Raw genomic sequence first — 18,028 nt, forward strand, 5'->3', positions numbered from 1 at the left:
ATTTCTTCCCAATTGCCGTAAAAAACGGCCCGAAACATGCGGCGTGTGCACAAAGCTGGCGTGCTCCAATCGAACTCGTTGTAGAAAGTAGCGCGCCGGAACGCTCCAGGCCGTATCTTCCGCGACGTTTTTTTACGGCAATTAGGAAGAAATGGACGGAATCACCCTTCTCTCAATAATCTACGATCCCGTATACGAATACTCCACCGGGAATCCGCACCATTCCAAATTCGTGGAGTGATTCCTTTAAGTTAGTAGATGTCGAGGCACCTCCACTAAATCCATGTTGTTGGGTGGGAATAAGATGAAACTTATTCAGCCAAGAATACAGTTTATCCCTGATTATTTTTCCATTACTTTCACCGGCGTTGGTAGTAAGCTAATAGGATGGTAATTATTCAGCAGCTCGGTAACTGGAGACTTTGGAATGGCTGTGACAATGGCGTTTTTCCAGACCTCCGGAATTTCACCTAATGATATTGAGATGTTAAAGATATGAGCTAGAGGAGGAGATAAAGTAGCAGCACACTCATATAGCATACATATATACATAAAAATAAATATATATATATATATATATAATTGAAAGTGAAATAAATTCCATAAGGCACAGAACACTCCATCTTTTTGATTTATTTGTTTTCACATGCGCTGCTTCACCGTCAGTCAGACCTCCAGTCCTTCTCACTCTTTAAGACCTACTTCTGAACCGTGCATATCACGCTTTTCGGCAACTTAGCAGCGCTCTGTCCCGGACACTCTGTAGGTAAAGTAATCACAGTTCGAAAATACGCCGATTCGCTTTTTTTTTTCGTTTCTTCTGTACATGGACATTAGTCGATTTCTGATGACGACATCCATATCTTCACCTTATTTTGAACTCTTAAAAATTTTGGTCGAATTTATATCTTTTATGGGATCGAAAGGCTTGGTTAGCATTACAGCGGTTTCGGACCATTAGCCGTGCGGTGACAGTCATTCCTGTTCCCAACTGAACTCGCATCAGATAAATATCTTAATTTCGGATGGAACGATACAAGCTGGGTATGAGCAAATGTATGGTAGTAATTGCGAACTATCCGCTGCAACCTATGCAAGGTAGGCCTCCTGTCATACTTTTGCTACCCAGTTTGCACGCTCGCGATGCAATGACTGGGATTTTCCACTTGTTGTACCAATACATGGAGTTGTCTCGTTGTGCATCAATTCTTGCGTTTGAAGGAAAAACCGCAAAGACGGTTCAAGGTTACAGATTACGTGGAGCCTGTCACATCTTGTTTCTTTAGCCGAATGTTACCTTATCTTAGTTCATCATGCCGCTTGGTGACGAGTTGGGTGATATAAGCGCGGGACAGAAACATTGTTATTCAGCGTCACCTTCGAACTAACCTCTTTTCAGACTGTGCACTTATCTTTGTTAACGGATCTAAGCGCAGAATTCCAATGAAAACCCGGCGTCGACGAGTAGTAATTGTGGACATGCCTACCAGACATGGTATGCTCGTGATCAGCACCTGAAACAACTCCTTCCTGACAAATTCTAGCAGAATTCTTCCTTAGGATTCTAAGAGAAAGTGTCTCGCGCTTCCAATCCCAGATATAGTTGAGATCTGCGCGGCGCTGGCACACTAGAAGTCAAAGGCATCACCTCACGAATCTGAGGTGGTGAGGATTTCAGGTGGAGTATTCACATACGGGATCGTAGATTATTGAGAGAAGGGTGATTCAGTCCATTTCTTCCTAATTGCCGTAGAAAACGGCCCGAAGATACGGCTTCAAGCGTTTCGGCGCACTATTTCCTACAAGGAGTTCGATTGGAGCGCACCAGCCTTGAGCACGCGCGCATGTTCCAGACCGTTTTTTACGGCAATTAGAAAGAAATGGACGGAATTACACCCCTCTCCATAATCTACTATCCCGTGTACAAATACTCCACCTGAAATCTGTACCACCTCAGATTCGTGGGGTGACGCCTTTAAGTATGAGTATTTTCTCAAGATTTCAGGTTTCGAACAAATCCACTTAATTGGATCCTTGGACTTCGAATTTTCAAAAATTCGAACTCTTAAACTTCCAGGTTCAAGGACTTTCGCAAATCTTGTCCAAGATTTCGAATTCATTAGCACGTTAAATATTCACAACTGGGATGCTCAAAATTAGGATTTTTTTTTTTGAGTTGCAAAATTTTGACAGATAAAAGGCACGCGACCAGGCAAGCATATGTGTCCATCTTATACTCCTTGAAGCATTGTGACGAAACGATGTTGGGATCTCTCTTAAATAAATAAATGTAGTAGTTCACGAATACGATCATGATCACGTCCACGGTAATCTAAAATAGGTCCTGTGAAACAATTCTGTTCAACTTATGTTCTAACGATCCCATCTGTTGAGCGATACAACACGTAGAATTCCACTGTCGCTCAACGAACAGCAATCCAACTATTATAACTCAAGTAGGCATACCGCTGCTCTACCAATACAATCGCGTAAGCGTTATGGATTGGCATCACCCTACTACCTTTATAACTTCCAGTTTTGGAAACACGGGTGTAACCAAAACTGCTTCACACGCCATCTTCTGGATTACGAAGGGAATTTGAGCACAACCACTTAAAGAATTACAAAATGCAAGCGCTTCAAAAAAAAACTCTTATGATTTAGATGTGAGATAGACTGTTTTGTATGTGTGCATCGGTCCACACACCGTGGAAATCAATAAAAGATATCTCCTGATTTTGGATTTCGTTTGTTCCTTGCTTCAAAGAATTACTTCGGTTAGTTTGTGGCCTCTCTGTGTGTGTTTTCCACTGCAAGCGGATTATAACTTGAACATCTTTTCTTCTTTTTCTCTGACTCGTATCTAAACTTACACCCGGCTGCGGGGGCTCCGCCCCTCGGACTAATGCTAACGTGCCGCGAAATTCAAAAAGGATCAGAAGGTGACCACTTCTTCTATTCTTTCGAAGGAATATGGTCAGAGGAGGCAAGAAGGTGAATGGCACCTCACGGATTTTTAGCATAAAACGAACGAGGAGAACATCATAATAAGTCGTAATAGAAGAAAGGATGGAAACCGTGACTTTCGAATTAAGAAGTGAGGGATGAAATTAGAAATGGGTCCTTGGTGCTCAACCGCGCTCTTGTTTCTAGATGCTCAATTTTACTTCTTTCTCTTTGTAACTTTAGCTTACATGCCATAGATCCCCTGCGACTAATAGAAGAAAGGATGGAAATCTAATAGAAGAAAGGTAATTCTTAGGTTTTAGGGCCCCGACTTACTTAGTTATTTACAGAAATAAGCCAGAAATAAGACCGCGACCTATTTTGAATGGGGAGAAATGTAGTTGAGGGAGTAACGGGTCTACTTAGTGACGCCCTTATTTCTTGACGCTCCAATTACTTAGTGACATTCTTCTTTCTCGAAGTAAATAAATTGAATTGATCGGGGCCCAAAGGCTTAAGCATTAGTCTTAGATGATCTATTACATATAAGCTAATGTTATTAAGAGAAAAAAGCAAGTTAGAAATATGGGAGCCTGAAAATAAAAGAAATAAGGGCGCCACTGAGTGCTTCCTACCTCTCCCCCTTTCTCCCAACTATATTTTTCCCTTTTTAATGTTCCTCTGTCTTGTCTCCTCGTCTTCCTTGTCATTCTTACTTTATCTTGTTTCTCTGTATTTTAAAGTTGAAACTCTGGCTATTTATTTCAACCTAACAATATCCGATCAGTCGAGCAATCATTTCAAATTAGGGTCAGTTTTAATTGCTGAAATCACCCTCATATCGCGCCGGAATGCTGTCAGTGATGACGCAAATACAATTATAGAACTTCCCAGTAGAGTGCTGTTCTCGGCAGTTTTTCCTCCCGTTTTGCTAAAATCAAGGCTCCGGGATGGACGGAGCTATTTACTGTCTGCAATGATTTACTTATTGAATCGTCGAATGCACGCTGAGGACTTCCTCCTGTTTCCAACTTATATGTGCACATATATACCGACACATTTATTAATAGCACTTTATCATAGCACTATTTATTAATGTTTCTTATGTCAATTACTTCGATTTATTTATTGAGAGCATTTGTTTCTTTAATTCTGTTTGTTATATTTAATTTTTGATTGCCATATTGGCTTGGCTATATTAGGAAAAATGAGGTGGGGAGGAGGGATGGTGTCAGGAAGAGTCTCCCTAGATTCCGCTGCGCTTCACCGCTCCGCTTCGAGCGAAACCGCTTACGCAACTGCACCGTGCTCCATTTTTGCTATCTCTACTATATCTTTTTGCAGGTTACGGTATCCGACATCGTAGCATTTGCATTAGATACGTTTGTAGACCACACTTACATTCGTGAAGCACACAAATCCGTACCTATGTGCTTAGAGATAGCAAATTGTCAATTTCGTGGTACGCTCCCCTTAGCACAATTCTGCAATGGCGTTTTTAACTTTTTATCTTATCAAACAGTGTATAGACATGGAATGAAAATACAACAACAAATCCTAAATGTGTTATGGTCGATTTAAAACAACCTTAAGCCCGATGCAGTTCCGTTCATGGCGCAGTGGAGGTAGCGGTTCCGATCGAGTAAGAATCACCGCCGGGTCCACTCATCGCTTTAGTCTTCCATCCCAACCGCTGCTTTCACTGTACCGTTTCGATTGCAGCCGAGTATACTATCCATATCTCAAAATCCAAGAAGCCTTAAAGAAAGGAAGAGTCTATTTCTGCGTAGGATATACGGTGATAGTTTGAGACTTTTTATTGACTATCCTAGAATTGAATTTCCGTTCATAACGCATCAGCATAAGTTTCTGTATTCACCATCATGATATATACTGACGAGCTTAGTCGGTTTGTGTGTGTGTGTATGTGTATGTGCGTGTTTTTGTCTGTGTGTCACGAAATTCGAAAAAGGGGGTGCGACGGATCGCCCCGGCGTTGGATTGGTGCGCCGGCGTCTAATACCTATAAAAGGTGCCACGGCGTGAAATTGCTGGGATCTCGCCACTAGTGGCTTCTGCCCGTGTTGCGCTTCACCTCTACCGCTGTTCTGCGCATCTCTTTGCTCTTGCTCTGCCTCAGGTTGGTAACGTTGCCTCAGGTTGTTTTATTCAGAAAGTGGAAACACGCATCCAAATTGCTGCTTAAGTAGTAGCGAGCAGTTTACATGGTGTGACGTGGAACGTTATCTTTATCAATAGGATGATGCCGTTCACTTCATTTTATGTTAAAGCACCATTCCCTGATAACTGTTGGGAGAAAACAGGAGGAAAACCCATTCTTCGAATAATGCTTTCGAATTGTGTCTGTACTATATTGGTATCGAAACAGCGTTTGAAACTGAAGTTTGAATGTTCTCCAAATGTAGAATTGACGCATTTAGAACTAAAACTACGAAGCTATTTGCCTTTATTCATTTTAAAAGGGAGGAAGAAACCTTTGTTAGAAAAACACAAATCTTATTTCACAGAAAATGCCACTAGTATAACTATTAATACTCATTGATCAGCGAAGGCAACCGAAGCGAACGCCATGAAAAGTCTGAAGTCCGGCTTCAGCGGAATGGGATAAATGGAAACAATAATAGAACGGAATAAAGTACGAATAAGTTTCACTATCAAAATGATACGGGCCTGAATCTAATTGGGAGGCAAGGTAAAACACGGGAAATGAATGAGAAATCTTCATTGATCGTCAAGATTCCAACTATCGAGTGCAAATTTAAAAAAAAAAACAGCAAGGTGCAAGGCGTCTAGAAGAGAGAACAGCCAAGGGATGTTTTTTTCCCAACCTGATGCTGATGCGATCAGACTGGCAACAAAATTCGTTCCATCCTGAAATCATTTTTCTAATAACGATGAGGTGAATGCAGATAGCAAAGGTTCCATCTCGATTGCAACCGCTGACTCTAGTGTGCAGCTTTGAATGCAGCCACTTACGAAACGCCATGCTCAATGTCGTTCTCACCCAACTATACAGAGACCGTCGCGTTACTCAATGTAGTTGAAGTTTTTAATACATCCACCAAAATCGACCACCAAAAAGTGCATGTAGAGGTGGTCGGTGTCCAGTGCTTTCAACTGTAATCGCAATGCGTCTTCGAATCAGTGACAAAAGAAGAGGCACGTTCGACTTAAAACGGGGAACGGTAAAGAGGCGGATTCTACGCGAATGCCTCCGAGGTGTTCAGTGGATACGCGAACGTACCCCATAAAGTCACGCTCCAGTCATTCATGGAGACGCATACAACAGTCTTAGATGCTCTTCTGACCATGGAGACGCAAAGAACTGCACGATCATATGGAAATCATCGAATACACCCTCAGAAAGTCTAGAAATCTTATCAAATGAGCTCTTTTTCTTGCAATAGGTCAGAGATACAGGAGGTCATTCTGTCTGGAAATAAATTAAGCTACAAAAAAGCCTTCGATCTGCAGGATAATGATAATCTTCATTCCCGTTACTTTTGAAAGCTAGTGTTTTCCGTTTTTAACGGAAATTGCCATATTCGAAGCTATTAGATCCATCTTTTTCTCATATTTCTTTTAAGAATTCCTCCTGCTCCTGGTTCGGTTACAAGTTTACCTCACATCACAACTTTCCAGCGGATGTGTCTGATTCTCAAAAAAGAAGTAGCTTGTGAATTGAATAGTAGCCGGCGATGCAGCGTACGAATAGCGGTAGGTAAGCAGAGTCAGCTATTTAAAGGTATCACCCCACGAATCTGGAGTGGTGCGGATTTCCGGTGGAGTATTCGTGCACGGGATCGTAGATTACTGAGAGAAGGATGATTCCGTCCATTTCTTCCTAATTGCCGTAAAAAACGTCGCGGAAGATACGGCTTCAAGCTTTCCTACCGCTATTTCGGCGCAGTATTTCCCACAAGGAGTTCGATTGGAGCGCGCCAGCCCTGTGCACGCGCGCATCTTCCGGGCCGTTTTTTTACGGGAATTAGGAAGAAATGGACGGAATCATACCCCTCTCCATAATCTACTATGCCGTGTACAAATACTCCACCTGAAATCCGCATCACCTCAGATTGGTGGTATGCTGCCTTTAAGTGCCGACGAAGGTGAATCTTGAGAATATGCTCTTGAGAATATGCTGACGACTTTGGGCATGAGCGGAGCATGCTCGAAATTCCATTGGGACCCGCTTTACACGCGCCCAGTCAAAACGACCTGACGTAGACTGCAACGGTGTTAATAGTCACTGCGACTTTCGCTAGCTCCAGTCGGACTGCAGAGTTGATTGAGGATCCCACCGCATCGCTTAGAGAGCCTACGCAACTGCACCACTGGCCAAGGCGTCTTGAACATACTGTATTGTGTGAGTCTAGCAGAGGAACAGAGCGACAGAGCGCAAACGACGATTACCCTCTCATCGGTTTCTTACGCATGTTTCGAAATCGACTTATCTCATTTTTGGACTACGAATACAAAATGTGGGCCATGAATGCACTTCAACGACAGTGATTAGGAGTGCCCCAACGCGTGGAACCAAAGTGTGGTGATAATAAGTACCTTTTGGAACTACGGTATGTATAGTGCTTTAGTGTTATTACTCGTGATGACATCGGAATGTCCGTTCTTGGATAGCATAATTTGGCAGAAGCCTGTTTCTAAGCAGGTGGTTACCTGTTCCGGTGCTCTCTAACAATATGTTACCACCTATTAGGGAAATGAAGAAACTAAGCCAGTTAATGTCACAGGGTCCCATTGCATATAAGTTTCACTAGCGTAAAAGCCGAAACAGGAAGAATTGCACTTTTTTCCTTCTGCGGTCACTTCCCAATTGTTATTATTAGAGCAATTCGTAATCATGCAAATTAATAGGATGCATCTGAGCCATTTCAAACTACCTATGATCGAGGTACTCGTACGGTAATATAGTGAACTCCACGTTCACTATTTTCTTTTAGCACTATATTTAAAGTATGAGCACGATTTCCTAGTTTCTCATGATGACTTCGCATGTTTTTGCATACCATTGTTATCAACCGTCGGAGATCTGTAAGCTAGGAGCATTGCGCTCGTGCTTCCTCACCGAGCGTCTGTATTTAAGCATCGTTCTCCGGAACAGGGGGGATATTAAGCTAACTCGCGGCAGGAAAGGCACGACTAGAAATAGGTTGCGTTGTACCTGGTGCCTCAAATAAACGTGTGTGCTACCTGTCTGTCTGTACCACCGTCAATTTATACAATGCCCTTGTGTAGATGTGTCTGTGAAGGTACGAAGATCTATTTTTATTACGACAGCTTTTATTCCTCCACTATTACCACCGCTTTATCGATTGATTCGTTGCACGATATTCACCTCTGACTCTGCTAAGGGTTCACTTTTTGTTTGCATTTGCACGGGACTCTCTTAGTTTGGTGCAATCTCTCACTTCTATCGTTACTATCGTTAGAAGATCTTCCTCTGAGACATTTTCTTGGACTGGGTGAATCATGTCGGCGACTGCATCAGCGTATAAGGCACTGACAACGAGATGCCGCAACATCGTGATTGATTGGTTAAGCAAAACCAAGGGACTTCTCGAAGCTTCTGAAAGTGAGAGAGTCATCGCGAGAGAATCATCTTCTGAGTCATCGCGCAGAGATCGCGTACGAGAAATACGTCTCTGTTTGACTGCCTGCGAAGAGAACACAATCATGTTGGAGACGACATTGGATAAGTTTACAAAAGCCTATGACGACTTAGAGGAGCATACGGACGACGAAGACAAAAAGATGTACGAGTATGTAGACAACATCCACGACACCCTTGTGCAACTTAATGAAAGACAGTCCGCTCTTAAGAGGGTGCTTCAAGGGTTACTGGAGGAGCAGGAAACACCAGAACGCATGACGGACAGTAATTCTCTTAATCCTGACATCTACCCCATGGGACCACTTTCAGTGAGCAAACTGCCGTTGATTCCTATTCCCAATTTCAGCGGCAAGCGCTGGGAATGGGAAAACTTCTGGGGCACCATTCAAGGCAAATGTACATGACCAAGAGCTCACGGAGTTCCAGAAATTCAATTATCTTCTTTCCGCACTAAGTGGAGAAGCCAAAAACTCTATATCTCGTTTTCAAATTACGTCAGCAAACTACATGAAAGCGATTCAACATCTACACGAAAGATATGGAGACAAGAACGGTATCATTCTGGAACTCAATAGAAACTTAAAGTCTTGCCTCGCACGGAGCCCCAGTACATTAGATCAACGACGACTCCTTCACAAGTTGACCGCTATTGCAGCACAATTGGAGGAACACGGAGAATATCTGAGCAATCAGCTCACAATCCAAATGATTCTTCAGAAGTTTCACACGCGGATTCAGAGAGCCATTGGAGAAAAACACAAAAAAGAAAGAGGATCACGAGTGGACCCTCGAGGAATGGTTTGATGCCATCGAGAAAATTATACGACAAGAAGAAATTCTTCAGGACATGCTACCACAAGAACCAGACAAGGAGGATAGACAAAGAACTAAAGAAAGGAAAAGAGAGGACATCAAATGCGAATGTTGCGCACAAAAAGGACATAGGTGGACAACATGCCCTACTCTACCAAACAGTCAATCGAAGAAAAACTTTTTAATTCGTTCCAAAAGATGTCTCAACTGTGGATCTCTTGCACATAGACAGGACTCTTGTAGCGCAGGAAACTGTCGCATCTGCCAGGAGAGACATCACACAGCGGCGTGCATGAAAACTCCGAAAGGAGAACACCACGATCGCACGAAAACCAAGGAGGACTTAACGGCTACGTCGTACACGCCTGGTAAATCAGCAACTATACAGTCTTGGAGAAAGAGCACACGGAAACCGCTGACCAAATCGAGACAAAATGTAGTAACTATCGACGCCGACTATCCGGAAGAGAAAATAGAGGAGAAGGCGTGTGAACCAGAGACAATGGTGCTCCAAACGAGCAGCTCCCAATGCGACACTCAATCGCGGAGAAGTAAGGTCGTACTTTTAGCTGGATCAGCACGAGTATGCAACCAATACAACCAACTAACCACTGTAACGGTTCTTCTCGATACTGGATCCGAACTATCCTTCATTGAAGAATCCTTTGCTGAGGAACTAGACTTAACAGTTACGGATCAGACCAACCTCATAATTAGCACTTTTGGGTCTCCTGAACCCATCATGAGAACGTGCAAGATTTCTCATATACAGCTTTGCGACGCTGCAGGCACGTTTCATAATCTTCGCTTACACAGGAACGAATTCCTCACGAGCGCGATTAAACAAGCGGACTTGGATCAAAACGATATAGCCTTCATAGAATCACTCAACGTGAAGCTTTCGCTGCCAGTCACGCAATCGACGCTCCACCCGAAAATTCTACTGGGTTGTGACTATCTGTGGAACTTTGTCGAAACCACAGGACAGCACCAATTACCATCCGGCTTACGACTCATTCCCACGAAGTTTGGATTCATTATTAGCAGACGCCAACAAGAGGCAGTGACAAATGAGACCTCTGTGTTTATGATCCAAACGTGGGGTACCGACACACCCGCCACAGAAAAGGAGGTGTGGGATCGTTACTGGTCTCTCGAATCAACAGGAACAGAAGAATACAAAGGACCGCAGAAGACTGGGTTGCAACAGATCAACGAAAAGGTTCTGCACGACTTCCGGGAAACCATACAATGGCGAAAAGATGGTTATTATGTGCGCCAACCATGGAAACAAGGTCACCCACCACTTCCAGATAATAAAGCAATCACGCTAAGACGATTGGAAAAGGTGCTGGACATGTATCGGAACGATACCGACGTCCTGACACAGTATGACAACGTTTTCCGAGATCAGCACCAGAAAGGCATAATTGAAGAAATGCCACAGGATGAAACCGCAGAAGGGAAGATTGTTCACTATCTTCCTCATCAAGCGGTTATTACACCATCAAAGGATACCACGAAGATGCGGATTGTTTTTGATGCATCCGCACATTACAAGGATCAACCATGTCTCAATGACGTTCTACATCAGGGTCCTCTGATCCTTCCTGACATGCTTGGTCTGCTTCTTCGCTTCCGTACGTACTGCATAGCAATCATCTCTGACGTCGAAAAGGCGTTCCTCCAGGTCCGCCTTTAAGAAATTGATCGAGACGCCACACGATGTTTATGGGTTAAGGATATTCAGAAGCCTCTCTCGCTGGACAACATCATCACCTACCGATTTACGAGAATTATACTTGGTCTGAACACCTCACCCTTCTTGCTTGCAGCAACAGTGCAATTCCACCTAGAGAATATGACGCCCACAGAGGTGACAGAAGAGATCAAGCACAACATTTATGTCGATAACGTAATCATGGGAGCACAATCGACAGAGGAAGCACGGAAAAAATACCCTGAAGCAAAGGTAATTTTCAACGACATCAATATGAACCTGCGCGAGTTTATATCAAACGACCGCAACTTCAATGATGCTCTGCGCGAAGAAGATCGCATGCACAACTCGTGTCCAAAGGTCCTAGGGATACCATGGTCCGTAGAGTCGGATAATCTTATCTTGAAAGGAGCTATGCCCACACGGCCGACTGTCACCAAACGTTCGGTATCGCACCAGTTGGCATCTATATATGATCCGCTCGGACTCATGGTACCTCTTCTTCTCCCGGCAAAGTTGTTCCTACAGTCACTATGGAGAGAGAACTTTGACTGGGATACGCCGCTTCCAGATGACCTACAGCAAAAATGGACCCAATTGTCAGATTCTATCCATCACTTTACCATGACCATTGATCGTCGGATGTGCGACAGCAAGGACAAGACGAGGTTGTTCGTCTTTGCCGACGGAAGTCAACATGCAATAGCTTCTTGTGTCTACTTGCGATTTAGAAGCCCAACTCATTTGGGAATAGCAAAATCAAAGCTCCCATCACTGAAGTCCGACATTACGACACCAAAACAGGAGATGAATGCGATGACACTAAGTCTGCGGTTAGCGCGTTATGCGCACCAGTCTTTACACATGGTCACCAAACTGGATCAAATATTTTTCTTCACAGACTCTGAAATCGTTCTTGGTTGGATCAAAAGCCCTCCTGAGAAAAAATCTGTTGGAGTGCTCGTCACTAACAGACTCCGAGAAGTAAGAAATATAATAAGGAACCTCAAAGAGCAGGGAGTAACTTGCCATTTTGGATACGTCCCAACGATGGAGAATCCGGCTGATTGCGGAACGCGGGGACTAACAGCATCACCTCTTCAAGACCATTTCTGGTGGCACGGGCCGGACTTCATAAGCAAAGACATCAATGAATGGCCACCAACAACAAAGCCATTCTCGATCACAGTTGAAGAAGAAGTACACGAGAATCCCAACCTAGTCATGCTGGCAATCCCTCGGGCACAAGAAGAATCCTCTGTTTTCAATTTGAGAAAATTCAACTCGTTACCGAAAGCCCAAAGAGTAGTCAGTTACGTTATGAGATTCATTACAAGACTACTGGCACATTTCCCTACTCCACGAAAACGAGAGTTTTACGAGAACATCCCAGCATTGAAAACTGCTTCAAACTCTCGAGAATTGCGTGGTAATGAGCTTCGGGAAGCGAGAAAGGCCATCATCAGGGACCACCAAAACACAACCGTCACACCACATCAGATGAAATCTCAGAAAGACCTCAACATACAGAGAGACGAAGAAGGAATACTTCGATGCTATGGACGCCTGCAGAAGTCGGACTTACCCGACACAGCCACAGCTCCGATATACATTGCTTCAAAATCCGCTCTCGCCCAGCTTATAATAATGGAGTATCACAGCAACTATCATCAGGGAATGGCACACACCATTTCTTCCGTGAGGAATGACTACTGGATCCCGAGCAACAAGTACGCACCCTCATCAAGAAATGTGTTCCCTGCCAAAAGCTTAATAGCCTCCCATACCAATACCCAAGAATGGAATCCTTCCCGCGAACCCGCGTTCAACGATCTCGACCTTTCCAGCACATTGGCTTAGATTATTTCGGACCCCTTTCAATTAATACTGGAGCCGAAAATCCATCAAAAGTTTACGGGATGATATGCACCTGTCAAGCCACTCCACTCATCCATTTGGAACTTGTCGAAGACATGACTACGAAAAAGTTCATTAACGCTTTGCGCCGAATTTTCGCACGGAGAGGGATACCCGCTTCAATTGTTAGCGACAATGCTCCAACCTTTCTTCTGGGAGAGCAGATTCTACACGAAAAATTCTGCAATGAAAGCAATGCTGGAAGACGGTTCAGTGGAACGAGCCATCGCACGACGAGAGATTGACTGGAAACACATTACACCTTACGCACCGTGGCAGGGTGGTTTTTACGGGAGGTTAATACGATCCGTCAAACACTCGCTGTACAAAGCTCTTGGATCGCGAACCGTATCCTGGGACGTCCTTTCCACAATGCTTGCCGAAATTGAGGCTGTGCTGAACTCACGACCATTAACGTACCAGAAAGAAAACTGGGAGGACCAACCATTGCTCCGCCCCATTGACTTCATCCAGAAAGACATTTTAGTTGACTATCCGTTGGAATATGTCAACGGCACAAATGAAGATGAGACGTACCATACACCTGAGGAGACTCAGCTACCCCGCACACGTCACGACGCCGAAACGGCATTGAGATCTTCACATGAACTCAAAGAGCGGTTCTGGAAGTTGTGGAGAACTCAGTATCTCACTAGTCTGCGGGAACATCACAAAGTTCACATGGACACGAAAAGAGGCAGCACCACTATACCTAAAGTGGGAACAGTAGTTCTGATCTGCGACTCAACCCAACCGCGGAACACATGGAAGATTGGACGAATTGTATGTCTCCGCAGTAATGACAGTGGAATTACGCGAGAACTTGAAATTGAAATGCCCAACAAGCGAACAATCAGACGACCAGTCAATTTAGTTGTGCCTCTGGGACTCGCCGATGATGCAGTGGTGAATTCCGCTTAAGACTCCCCACCCGTACAACCACGATACCTCCTTCGGAAGAGAAAACGTGTAAATTATGCCGAAAACAACGACAACGATGACGACGAGAAACAATCCCAACGACGGAGTATGAATCCGGTTACCAACCTACCCCTCACTCTTCTTTATCTACTATGCCTCCTTGCTGGGGACGCTTCCGCTCACAACCGTAGCGAAAGCAATATCCTGAGCTGCGTGAAAGGAGGAGTAAGAGTATCCCAAACAGTCCCCCACCCGTTTGAGATTTGCGCAGAAACCCACTTCCTCTCTTACAACAACCCCCAGCACACCGAACTCATCCCATTCCCATCCCGCATCACCATCCATGACCACGTCGTCAAATGGAAAACCCTAAATGGCGAAGAAATCAGGATTCTGGAAACCTTATGCAAGGCTGCACCATTCTGTGCTCAAATCGACTGCACCTTCTGTGTATCCAACATGATACAAATCCAACAAATGCGGAATGCTGGCCACGATCGGCCATCGTTGCATCTGGTCTGTTCCTCTACCTTATGATCACCCTCTGCTACTGCTTGTTCTCTGTACCTGTTGTGATGGGACGCCCTCTACTACGATGCTTAGGACTCATAGGATGGTTCTCAATCACGACATTCACAACACTCGTATACTTGTGCGCGAGTGGAGCAAAACGAACATGTGGTCGACTGTGCAGGCGAAATCCAGCCAGGAGACGTTGTAATCTATGGACTGAATTAGCTGTCTGCCTCGCAATAGCAGCTTACGCATCTGCCTGTCAAGAGGTCGACGTATTCCACCACAATATTGCTATGTGCCACCGGTACAAGAATGAGGAATGGTGCTCGGTAGACACATCTGAAATTGTCAAGCTCAACCCATTCAAAAGAGAAGTTTGCTTACGCCTGACAAAGAATGACACCACCGTTCTTGAATTTCGACTCTTATGGGAGAGACTTCAACTGGCTTGCCGAAAAACACCAGTAATTTTCACGAGAAGCACAAGATACGGCCTTCTGGACAGCAAGCGTTGTCCCCATGCTGGATCGTGCGTTGGACAAAAGTGCGCATCAGTCAATCGGAGCACGAAGGTACCTGAGCTCCACAAGGCGAACGACTACCCCGGTGTGACCGGATGTGTCGAAAGCTGCGGAGGACCCGGCTGCGACTGTTTCTATCCCACCTCGGGATGCCTTTTCTACAGGATTTACCTCCGAGCAAACGACGAAAATGTGTACGAAATCTACAAATGCAACACTTGGGAAGAATCGGTCCAAATACGGGTCACGATAATTCGCCCACAAGCTGCACCACGACATCAACTCGTCGAAGTGGTACCAAATCAGCCATACCTACTTCCACCATTGACTATCACCCTTTCATCTCTGGGTGTACCTCCAACTCCCTTTCTCGACAACCTATTCGTCACCGACGGACTTCGCACCGCCATCGCACCTCGACAATACGACCCCCTTTACAATGTCAGACTAGAGAAGAGGCTCTGAACATGACCTGTGAGGTGTTCGAAGACTGCAGGTGTGAACCAGCGGAAGTACGGATGTTATGCAGTTGTAAGGACGTCAACCTTACCTCTCATATAAGGAAATTGTCGCATGCCTTACCCATCATTCACCCCAACGTTGAATTGATGACCGTAAGAGATCAGCTAATAGCACGAATTCCTCACTTGCCTACAGCAGAATTCATACTGAGGATCAAGGATCGCTATCGCGTCATCACCCTGATTTCGGAGGCCATATGCACTATCACTGATATCCAACTGCGTGGTTGCTACAACTGCGCAAGAGGAGCGCGAGCAACAGTGAAATGTGTTTCATCAACGAAACAAGAGATGGCAGAGATACTATGTGGACGTTATGCGTTCACGGTACCATGCACTTCGTCTGGGACGGTGTCGAAGTTGCGTTTTGCAGCAAGCACCGCACGAATGCAAATTCTTTGCTCGATTCAGTGTGGACAAAAGAAGAGCAATTTTGAAATAACTGGTATCCTCCGCTACACCGGGAGTTTAGACGCCGCAGTCAAACCGTTACTGGAAGGAAAGAGTGAAATCTTCTCCGAAATCAATCTACCGGACCTCGGCCACATAATGGAAGTATACCTGCAGTCCGCTGGAACTGTACTAGCAGTTGCCGCTGCCGTGATGATAGCCCTTTTTTCCACTTATTTGTGTGTCACCACTGGCATGCTTTGCACGCTTTTCAAATGCATGAATGGAGTTTTATGGAAAGTGATGCTCCTATATTGGCGGACAGTCTCATTTGTCCTACGCATGCCACATCACCTTTTTTCGATGCATGCCGAACGTCACGATCCGAAACCCCAAGAAAAATTACTCTAATTGCACAACATGCACCTCACCGAGTGAATTCTCCGTCCTAAACGTCTTGTTTAGAATGTCAACCTCCGACGACTTGGAGAAACGCCTGAAGAAGGAGCTGAAGAGAAAAATCGCGTTCGTGGAATCAGCCCCCGCCCGGCCATCGCAGCAGTTGATCCAGGAAAAGATCCAGCACTATGGTAGCATCTCGCACGAATGGATCGGAGCGATCAAACAGGCACGATACGAGTTCGTCAACCTCGTAGCCGACAAGGAAGCCCTGATCGACAGAAGAGGAGGCGCTTACCACTTCTGGATCACGCTGGAACAACTCCGCAGAACGCACGAGGACAAGATGAAAGAGCTCTCGGATGCCCTGCAGATGTTCAACATGGCCCACGAATGGTACGAAATCCTGGTAGCAGCAGACGAGGCAGGAGAACTTGAAAGACTAGAATTTCTCCAGAAGATCAGCAGGGAAACTTACCTCGAGCCTACGGAGCCAGGAGATGATGATGGTTACCCTCAGCCCAAAGAAGTGCAGCGAACCTTCTTCCGTACCCCTGTCAACGACATGGCAGCAATTCAGAAGAAGAACTTCAAAGTCCTCTTCAAAGAAGAGCAGGAAGTGTCTGTCCAGGCACGAACTGAGATGAAGATGGTTATCGCAGCAGAAGACGAGACCCTCTTCCAAATGAGGAACTCTCTTCAAGATCTCAAGGAAGAGGTTCGTAAGTACAGAGATGAACTGCGTGCTAGCATAGTACGCTTGGAGGACAAACTGGAACGTTCAACATCGAAGATCGTGCAGGCAGAGCAAAAAAGCCAAGACACGACAACTTCCACGATGGCCAAGCTGACTGAAAACATCACGAAAATTCAACAAAATATCTGCAATCTGGAAGCGATGATGAACAATCACAGCCGACAAACTGCGGACACGAGGATTTCGCTCTTTCAAAGCAGAGCCACGAGCAAGCAGAACACGAAGATGAGAGCTGAGCGAAATCTACAGCAGTGCGAAAGAGAACTCTCCGAATTAGAAGAGAGCCTTCGTGTCAACTGGATCCGAGACCGTCATTTCGGGAACCGCAACATGAAGGAGAGCGAGAGCAACATGCTGTGCGTGTACTGCAAGAGACGAGGAGAACACTACTCGGATGCTTGTCCATGGACGAGGACTGTGAGGGAGCGTATCCAGGTACTAGAAGACGAACAACGCTGTAGAGCCTGCGTGGAAACTGGACACAGGACGATGGACTGTACACGACGTATTCAGTGTTTCTACTGTCGGTTCAGCAACGATCCACAATCACGAGACATGGACCACCACTCGAGCATATGTACGAGACCTGAGGAGCAGATCCGTCGCAAGGAACGAAAAGCGGAGCTGGAGAAGCGCATCACACGCCTTCGAGACGAGTTGAAGGAGTTGGACGACGACGAAGCTGCGGACAACTGAGAACTGCACTACGGCCCAACAATTGTGGGCCGGGAGTATAGTGAACTCCACGTTCACTGTTTTCTTTTAGCACTATATTTAAAGTATGAGCACGATTTCCTAGTTTCTCATGATGACTTCGCATGTTGTTGCATACCATTGTTATCTACCGTCGGAGATCTGTAAGCTAGGAGCATTGCGCTCGTGCTTCCTCACCGAGCGTCTGTATTTAAGCATCGTTCTCCGGAACAGGGGGGATATTAAGCTAATTCGCGGCACGAA

General features: G+C 45.2%; 6 protein-coding genes across 11 annotated transcripts; all 6 read left to right on the forward strand.

Moving 5' to 3' along the window:
* Positions 1-8,454: 8,454 nt before the first annotated feature.
* On the forward strand, positions 8,455-9,000 carry RB195_010469 (uncharacterized protein; the record flags this gene model as incomplete). The annotated part of the gene is made up of 1 exon (XM_064191493.1): positions 8,455-9,000. The coding sequence occupies one exon, from the start codon at positions 8,455-8,457 to the stop codon at positions 8,998-9,000; it is 546 nt and encodes a 181-aa protein (XP_064049076.1).
* Positions 9,001-9,443: 443 nt separating this feature from the next.
* RB195_010470 (uncharacterized protein) lies at positions 9,444-12,989 on the forward strand (the record flags this gene model as incomplete). Of its 3 annotated transcripts, XM_064191496.1 has the most annotated exons (2): positions 9,444-11,099; positions 11,160-12,989. In XM_064191496.1, 2 exons carry the CDS (start codon positions 9,444-9,446, stop codon positions 12,987-12,989), a joined length of 3,486 nt encoding a protein of 1,161 aa, XP_064049077.1. The 3 variants fall into 3 exon arrangements, with proteins under 3 accessions (XP_064049077.1, XP_064049078.1, XP_064049079.1); XM_064191494.1 differs by lacking the exon at positions 11,160-12,989 and having other exon boundaries at positions 9,444-11,111; XM_064191495.1 differs by lacking the exon at positions 9,444-11,099 and having other exon boundaries at positions 11,271-12,989.
* Positions 12,990-13,181: 192 nt separating this feature from the next.
* On the forward strand, positions 13,182-13,967 carry RB195_010471 (uncharacterized protein; the record flags this gene model as incomplete). Of its 2 annotated transcripts, none has more annotated exons than XM_064191497.1 (1): positions 13,182-13,967. In XM_064191497.1, the coding sequence occupies one exon, from the start codon at positions 13,182-13,184 to the stop codon at positions 13,965-13,967; it is 786 nt and encodes a 261-aa protein (XP_064049080.1). The 2 variants fall into 2 exon arrangements, with proteins under 2 accessions (XP_064049080.1, XP_064049081.1); XM_064191498.1 differs by having other exon boundaries at positions 13,233-13,967.
* Positions 13,968-14,326: 359 nt separating this feature from the next.
* Positions 14,327-15,469, forward strand: RB195_010472 (uncharacterized protein; the record flags this gene model as incomplete). 2 transcript variants are annotated; one of them, XM_064191500.1, is made up of 1 exon in its annotated part: positions 14,327-15,469. In XM_064191500.1, the coding sequence occupies one exon, from the start codon at positions 14,327-14,329 to the stop codon at positions 15,467-15,469; it is 1,143 nt and encodes a 380-aa protein (XP_064049082.1). The 2 variants fall into 2 exon arrangements, with proteins under 2 accessions (XP_064049082.1, XP_064049083.1); XM_064191499.1 differs by having other exon boundaries at positions 14,372-15,469.
* A 53-nt stretch (positions 15,470-15,522) lies between these two features.
* Positions 15,523-16,326, forward strand: RB195_010473 (uncharacterized protein; the record flags this gene model as incomplete). 2 transcript variants are annotated; one of them, XM_064191501.1, is made up of 1 exon in its annotated part: positions 15,523-16,326. In XM_064191501.1, one exon carries the CDS (start codon positions 15,523-15,525, stop codon positions 16,324-16,326), a length of 804 nt encoding a protein of 267 aa, XP_064049084.1. The 2 variants fall into 2 exon arrangements, with proteins under 2 accessions (XP_064049084.1, XP_064049085.1); XM_064191502.1 differs by having other exon boundaries at positions 15,613-16,326.
* Positions 16,327-16,381: 55 nt separating this feature from the next.
* Positions 16,382-17,767, forward strand: RB195_010474 (uncharacterized protein; the record flags this gene model as incomplete). The annotated part of the gene is made up of 1 exon (XM_064191503.1): positions 16,382-17,767. The coding sequence occupies one exon, from the start codon at positions 16,382-16,384 to the stop codon at positions 17,765-17,767; it is 1,386 nt and encodes a 461-aa protein (XP_064049086.1).
* Between the last annotated feature and the right edge of the window lie 261 nt (positions 17,768-18,028).

This window comes from Necator americanus, chromosome III (assembly GCF_031761385.1).
Source record: "Necator americanus strain Aroian chromosome III, whole genome shotgun sequence".
Classification (NCBI taxonomy): domain Eukaryota; kingdom Metazoa; phylum Nematoda; class Chromadorea; order Rhabditida; family Ancylostomatidae; genus Necator; species Necator americanus.